General features: G+C 54.9%; 1 protein-coding gene and 1 long non-coding RNA gene across 2 annotated transcripts in view; both read left to right on the top strand.

Moving 5' to 3' along the window:
• LOC105541737 overlaps positions 1-5,867 on the top strand; it is a 23,338-nt gene extending 17,471 nt beyond the window's left edge. Inside the window, exons 2-7 of the long non-coding RNA XR_001006377.1 lie at positions 1,742-1,800; positions 1,906-2,004; positions 2,703-2,808; positions 3,760-3,910; positions 4,254-4,438; positions 4,596-5,867. This is a non-coding gene — a long non-coding RNA (uncharacterized LOC105541737). The remainder of the gene's footprint in view (positions 1-1,741; positions 1,801-1,905; positions 2,005-2,702; positions 2,809-3,759; positions 3,911-4,253; positions 4,439-4,595) is intronic.
• Positions 5,868-5,913: 46 nt separating this feature from the next.
• The window catches only part of AHNAK2 (AHNAK nucleoprotein 2), a 13,360-nt gene continuing 12,017 nt past the window's right edge, over positions 5,914-7,256 (top strand). The window contains exon 1 of the mRNA XM_011982923.1: positions 5,914-7,256. Within this exon, the coding sequence (XP_011838313.1) occupies positions 5,955-7,256 (1,302 nt within the window). The 5' untranslated portion in view covers positions 5,914-5,954.

The raw sequence follows: 7,256 nt of genomic DNA, 5'->3' as shown, positions 1-7,256 counted from the left end.
GGATCATGAGGTCAAGAGTTTGAGACCAGCCTGGCCACCATGGTGAAACCCCATTTCTACTAAAAATACAAAAATTAGCGGGGCATGGTAGCGCGTGCCTGTAGTCCCAGCTACTCGGGAGGCTGAGGCAGAAGAATTACTTGAACCCGGAAGGCAGAGGTTGCAGTGAGTCAAGATCGTGCTACTACACTTCATCCTGGGTGACAGAGTGAGATTCCGTCTCAAAAAAAAAAAAAAAAAAAAATTGTAGAGATGAGATCTTACTATATTGCTCAGGCTGGCCTTGAATTTCTGGGCTCGAGCTATCGTCCCACCTCAGCCTCCCAAAGTGCTGGGATTACAGGCATAAGCCATCATGCCCAGACTATTTTGCCTTTATTTTTGAAGGATAGGTTGCTTAATATCAAATTCTTCGTTGACAACATTTTCTTTCAGCCCTTTGAATATACTGCTCCACTTTCTTGTGGCCTCTACGGTTTTGATGTGATTCAGATGTTAGTTGTATTTTTATGCCCTTATTATGTGATAGGTCCCTTTCTCTTGAGCATTTTGACTATGATGCGTCCAGGTGTGGATCTCTGTGTTTCTCCTGCTTAGGTTTTGTCGAGCTTCTTGGATTCTGCAGATTGTTTTCAGCCATCACTTCTTCAACTCTCTCTTCTGTCTCTTTATCTTATGGTTAATGCTCTGAGGCTCTGTTTTTCTTCAATTAGCCTTCCTCCTGACCCCCGTTCTTCAAATTGGTTAACTTATATTAATCTACAAGTTGATGATTCTTCTGGTATCTCAAATCTATTGGTGAACCCCAGTAGTAAATTTTCAACTCCAGAATTTTTGCTTGCCTTTTAAAAAATAAGTTTTATTTCTTTATGAGATTCTTTCTTCATTATTGTTAACATATTTTCCATTAATTTTTTAAACATGGTTTTTTTTGTGTGTTTTGAACAAACTCTTTTTTTTTTCTTTTTGAGATGGAGTTTCACTCTTGTTGCCCAGGCTGGAGTACAATGGTGCAATCTCGGCTCACCGCAACCTCCACCTCCCAGGTTCAAGCGATTCTCCTCCCTCAACCTCCTGAGTAGCTGGGATTACAGGCATGTGCCACCATGCCCGGCTAATTTTGTATTTTTAGTGGAGATGGGGTTTCTCCATGTTGGTCAGGCTGGTCTTGAACTCCGACCTCAGGTGATATACCTTCCTCGGCCTCCCAAAGTTTTGGGATTACAGGTGTGAGCCACCGCGTCCAGCCTGAACAAACTTTTAATAGTTTCTTTGAAGTCTGTATTAAACCCAACACTGATGGACATTTAGAGATACTTTCCATTCACTGCTTTTTCTCAGTATGGATCATACATTCTTGTTTCTTTGCGTAACTTGTAATTTTTTGCTGGCTGCTGGACATTTTAGATAATACATTCCAGCAACTCTGGATTCTGATCCTCCCAGGGTGTGGTTATACAATAACTAACACCTTGTGTTTGTTTAGTAACTTTCTTGGACTAAATCTGTTCCAACTTGGAATAAGTCCAGTCTCAATTCAGTGCTACCTGACTTGATGCCACAGCCTCTCCAGCCCAATAGCTGTGGATCCTCCCCTGGCCCCTGAATTTGCTCTCAGATCCAGTGTCCAGGACAGGACTATGCCACCTCCACAGTGTACATACACTCCTGGCTCCCTCCCCCGGGCCCCGATCTGCTCCCCCAGCCTGCTTATCTCCACTGACAGCCACTCTCTCTGCAGTGTCTGGCCGACAGCTGCAGCCCAGGGAGCCAGATGCAGAAACTGAAGATGACCACTCTGTAAGTGAGAGCAGGAGGAAGTGTGTCCTCCTCATACCCTGTCCCCATTCTGCCTGGGCCCTGGGAGAACTGAGTGGCAAAAGTAACTGGATTCTCTCCTGTCAGGTGACTGAAGGGCCTGCAGATGAGGTCATTCGACCACGGCCACAGGGGTCCTCACCTGTCTACGAATACACGACTGAGGCTGCTGACTTTGGACTCCAGGTGAGCCTGCTGGGCAGAGCCCCACAGGCACCCAGCTCTCCCCCTGCATCGCCCTGTGTGGGCAACTCACTCATGTCTGTGCAGCCCTGCCGCCCTGCCTCGCTGCCCACTGGGCAGTGCCCACTCAGATGTCCTCTCAGACTCCTCTGTGCCCTTGGGTTCCTCCCTGCGGCTGGCCAGGGCACAGTGGGATGGAGGTGCCTGCAGCTCTTGTGAGCATGCGTGTGGGCTGATGGGGACAGGCCTCGTGTTACTGTGTGTGTGTTTCAGGGGCACAGGTTGTGTGCATACCTGAACCTGTGTAACACACTCATGCTGTCTTTGGGGACAAGGCCCCATGGCTACCTCTGGAGACAAGGACTTAGGGAAGGGATCAGAGGAGCCATGTCTATGAAAGGATTCCTTTTTGTACAATTTGAATTTCTTATCTCCCTCCGTATGAAACTCTAGTTGCTGTGGGGCTTCCCTGTGGGCGCTGTGGGCTGTAGGCTGGGCCCTGTCAGGAAGCAGGAAGGCCGAGAGTTGCTTTTTCTCTGTGGATGTGCCTGGAGGGGCCCGGCTCCCTCTGCACACAGCTGCATGTTGGAGGTTCTGGGCCCCTCTGACGGGAGGGCTCCTGGTCTGGCACCAGCCTACCTGTGCCCCTCCCTGTCCCTGAGCTGGGGCAGGTGCCTAACTCGCAACACTTGTGGCTGCAGGAAGACGCTCCCGGCAGGCAAGGTTCGGCAGGGAGACGGAGGTCCTGGTGGAAGTGGGATTCAGGGGACTCACGGACATTTTTCAGGATGAGTCGTCCAGAGGTGGGTACAGAAGGAGCTGAGGCTCACAGAGGTGTGTCCGTCCACAAAGGATCCAGCCAGAGAGTTTGAGGTCAGAGCAGGCGGGGGAGGAGCAAAGAGGCTGGCAGTGTGCCCGGTGCCCTGGGGAGGAGGGGTCTTCTTGTCCCCCTTGTCGGGCCTGGGGAAACGCAGGGGCTCCAGAAGGCTAAATCTGGTTCTGACCCTCCCCACTCCTCCCTGGTGTAGAGTTTGATGCATAGCCAAGCTCCCAGCCAGGTAGACTTGGCTGTGCAGACCTCAATTTCCTCCTCTGTACAATGGGGCAGTGCTGGTGTCTGTTGCATATTCAAGTCACGGGGCTGAAAGGGCTAGTCAAGCACCCAGGCCATGTGACTATGGAAGGTGCTAGACTCTGCTAGCACCCGGTGATGAGGGGACTCTGCCTCTAAAGCAACTGTTCTTTTTTTTTTTTTTTTTTTCCCCTGGACGCCCCAGCAGTCCAAGAGCTCTACAGGACACAGGCCCCATCCTGTCCCAGGTCTGGCAGGCGGCACCCAATGTCCCGTATTTTCCTTGGCATTGCTGTTCTTCCTTGTCTTGAGCATCAGGTGCCTTGCACACAATTCATACTTCACGTGTTTGTGAAGAATGCACAAAGGAGCTGAAAAGGGAACCTCTGGCCACAGGGAAAGCAGAAGTCGTTCTGCCCTGTTCCTGGTGCCCTGCTGGGCCTAGTGGCATGGACAGGCTGTGCCTAAGTCCTGGCAGGTTGGGGTGGGGACAAGAGTTCTGGAAGCTTCCAGCTGGCTTCCTCCAGAGCTCAGACACAGCTAGCTGAGCCCACACTGCTCTGTGTTGTCCGGGCTGATGGGAAGGATGGTGGGGTGCCCATCCTCTGGAGACTCAGGCCCCAGCAGGGATGCTTACGGTGGGACTGGCACATGCTCACCATGGCCCTGATGTGCTTCTGCTCCAGTCCATGCAGGAGGCAACAGAGGTGACGCTGAAGACAGAGGTGGAGGCGGGAGCCAGTGGCTACAGTGTCACAGGCGGTGGGGACAAGGGGATCTTTGTCAAGCAAGTGCTGAAGGACTCCTCAGCTGCCAAGCTTTTCAACTTGAGAGAAGGTGCCATGGCAGTTCCATCCCTGGGGTCCCCATTCTCCCTACCAGAATGGGAGGGACCTGGAGGGGGGCATTGAGGGGGATAGGAACCACACCTGGAGCCTAGGACGACCTCCTCACGTCTCTGCTCAGCTGCTTGAGGTGGGGATCACCCACTGCATCTAGTAAAATGGGGGACCCCATCCACCTTCCCTGTGCCTGAGACACTCGGTGGGGGACTGGTGGGGCAGACTCAGTGGGATCCCCCCTATTCATGCTCCTGGGGCCCTCCTCGCCAGCCAAGGCAAGACAGCAGACCCCATCTCATTCACACACCCGGCCCTGGGGCTGCTCTTTCTTGGTCTAGGGGATCAGCTGCTCAGTGCAACCGTGTTCTTTGACAACATAAAATATGAAGATGCTCTCAAAATCCTTCAGTACTCAGAGCCGTACAGGGTTCAGTTCAAAATCAGACGGCAGCTCCCTGCTCCACAGGATGAAGAGTGGGCCTCCAGCGATGCCCAGCATGGCCCACAGGGCAAGGAGAAGGAGGTGAGACCACCATGACTGTGGGGCAGGGCCCCAGCTGGCTTCACTACCCTGCTGGCTGAGCCTGGGAGGGGATAGCACTCCCAATCCATCTGTCCCTGGGCCAGGGTCTCAGGCTTCTTGGACTGGTACCAACAGATTCCCTCTCCCTATGTTTCAGGACACGGATGTCGCTGATGGACGCAGAGACACCCCCACGAAAACTCTGGAAGGAGATGGGGACCAAGAGAGACTCATCTCCAAACCCAGGGTGGGGAGGGGCAGGCAGACCCAGAGGCAGAGGCTCTCTTGGCCAAAATTTCAATCCATAACGAGCAAGCGGGGGCCGGGACCCCAGAGGTCACACAGCTCGTCAGAGGCCTGCGAGCCCAGGGACGCACATGACGTGTCCCCTACAAGCACAGACACAGAGGCCCAGCTCGCAGTGGAGCGCCAAGAGCAGAAGGCAGGGCCGGGCAGCCAGAGGAGGCGGAAGTTCCTCAACCTGAGATTCAGGACAGGCTCGGGACAGGGCCCTTCATCAACAGGAGAGCCAGGCAGGGGGTCCCAGAGAGGGGTGGGCCGTGCTGGGGTCCTGGAAGAGTTGGGGCCCTGGGGTGATAGCCTTGAGGACACTGGGGCTGCCACAGGCAGCAGGAGAGAGGAGAGGGCAGAACAGGATCGAGAAGTGACACAGTTGCCCACAGAGCTGGGTGACCCTAGAGCTTGTGAGGGAACCCCTGAGGAAGGGGGACTCAGGGCAGCCAGGTTCCACAGAAAGACCCTGGAGGGGCAGGCACAGGAGACAGCAGTGGCCCAGAGGAAGCCCAGGGCCCAGCCAACTCCTGGAATGAGCTGGGAGGGTGAAGGTGAGGGACTGCAGAGCCTGGAAATTGGGATCGCCAGACTGTCCTTGAGAGACACAACCGAAGGAGGCACACAGATCGGCCCACCCAAAATTAGGGTGCGAGTACACGATTTAAAGACACCAAAATTTGCATTTTCCACCGAAAAAGAGCCAGAAAGAGAAAGGCGCATTAGTGCCCCACAGCGAGGGAAGAGACAGGACCTGTCCTCAAAAGTGGGTACTGGCCTGAATGTTGAGGAGGTGGAAGGAGCAGGGTGGGAACCAGGCAGGGAGCCAGCCACATACGCAGAAGCACAAGAGGGTGAAGGAGATGGAGAAGGACTACAGAGGACAAGGATCACCCAGGAACAGGACAAGGTCGGGGAAGACAGAGAAGGACAGATAAGAATGCCCAAGTTCAAGATACCATCCTTAGGATGGTCGCCAAGCAAGCAGGCAAAGACAGGGAGAGAAAAAGCCACACAAGACACAGAGCAGGAAAGGGCAGGAGACGCCATAGCAACGGCCGACAGAAGAGAACAGGGAGGCACTGAGGCAGGACTAAAAGATAAGGAGGATAGAGACTCAATGACAAACGAAACAAAATTACAATTAACACATGACCAAAAACCCTTGAAAAAGGAACAAATTCTGAAAGAAAAGGATGTGGCCACCAAAGACAGCAAGTTCAAAATGCCCAAGTTCAAGATGCCATCCTTCGGGGTGTCGGCCCCAGGCAAGTCCATCGAGGCCTCGGTGGACGTGTCTGCACCGAAGGTGGAGGCCGACGTGAGCCTTGTCTCCATGCAGGGGGATCTCAAGACCACGGACATAAGCATTCAGCCCCCTTCTGCCGACCTGGAGGTCCAGGCTGGCCAAGTGGACATGACGCTCCCGGAGGCCCACCTGCCCGAGGGAGCCGGCGTCAAAGGGCACCTGCCCAAGGTGGAGATGCCCAGTTTCAAGATGTCCAAAGTGGACCTCAAGGGCCCCCAGGTGCACATCAAGGGCCCCAAGCTGGACCTGAAAGGCCCCAAGGCGGAGGTGACGGCCCCTGACGGGGAGAGGTCTCTGCCCAGCATGGAGGTGGACATCCAGGCCCCGGCGGCCAAGCTGGACGGTGCAGGGATGGAGGGGGACCTATCCCTGGCCGACAAGGATGTGACCGCCAAAGACAACAAGTTCAAAATGCCCAAGTTCAAGATGCCATCCTTCGGGGTGTCGGCCCCAGGCAAGTCCATTGAGGCCTCGGTGGACGTGTCTGTGCCAAAGATGGAGGCCAACGTGAGCCTCCCCTCCATGCAGGGGTACCTCAAGACCACTGACCTCAGCATTCAGCCCCCTTCCGCTGACCTGGAGGTCCAGGCTGTCCAGGTGGATGTGACGCTACCGGAAGGCCACGTGCCCGAGGGAGCCAGTCTCAAAGGGCACCTGTCCAAGGTGGAGATGCCCAGTTTGAAGATGCCCAAAGTGGATCTCAAAGGGCCCCAGGTGGATATCAAGGGCCCCAAGCTGGACCTGAAAGGCCCCAAGGCGGAGGTGACAGCCCCCGATGTGGAGGTGTCTCTGCCCAGCGTGGAGGTGGACTACCAGACCCCAGGAGTCAAGCTGGATGGCGTGCGGCTGGAGGGGGACCTGTCCCTGGCCGACAAGGACGTGACCGCCAAAGACAGCAAATTCAAAATACCTAAGTTCAAGATGCCATCGTTCGGGCTGTCCGCCCCAGGCAAGTCCATGGAGGCCTCAGTGGACGTGTCTGCGCCGAAGGTGGACTTCAAGACCACGGACATAAGCATTCAGCCCCCTTCCACCGATCTGGAGGTCCAGGCTGGCCAAGTGGATGTGAGGCTCCTGGAGGGCCACCTGCCCGAGGGAGCCGGCATCAAAGGGCACCCGCCCCAGGTGGAGATGCCCAGTTTCAAGATGCCCAAAGTGGACGTCAAGGGCCCCCAGGTGCATATCAAGGGTCCCAAGCTGGACCTGAAAGGCCCCAAG

This window comes from Mandrillus leucophaeus, unplaced genomic scaffold (assembly GCF_000951045.1).
Source record: "Mandrillus leucophaeus isolate KB7577 unplaced genomic scaffold, Mleu.le_1.0 Scaffold244, whole genome shotgun sequence".
Taxonomy (NCBI): Eukaryota; Metazoa; Chordata; class Mammalia; order Primates; family Cercopithecidae; genus Mandrillus; species Mandrillus leucophaeus.
Note: the sequence above shows the minus strand (reverse complement) of the source record. Positions and strands in the feature narration are given on the sequence as shown.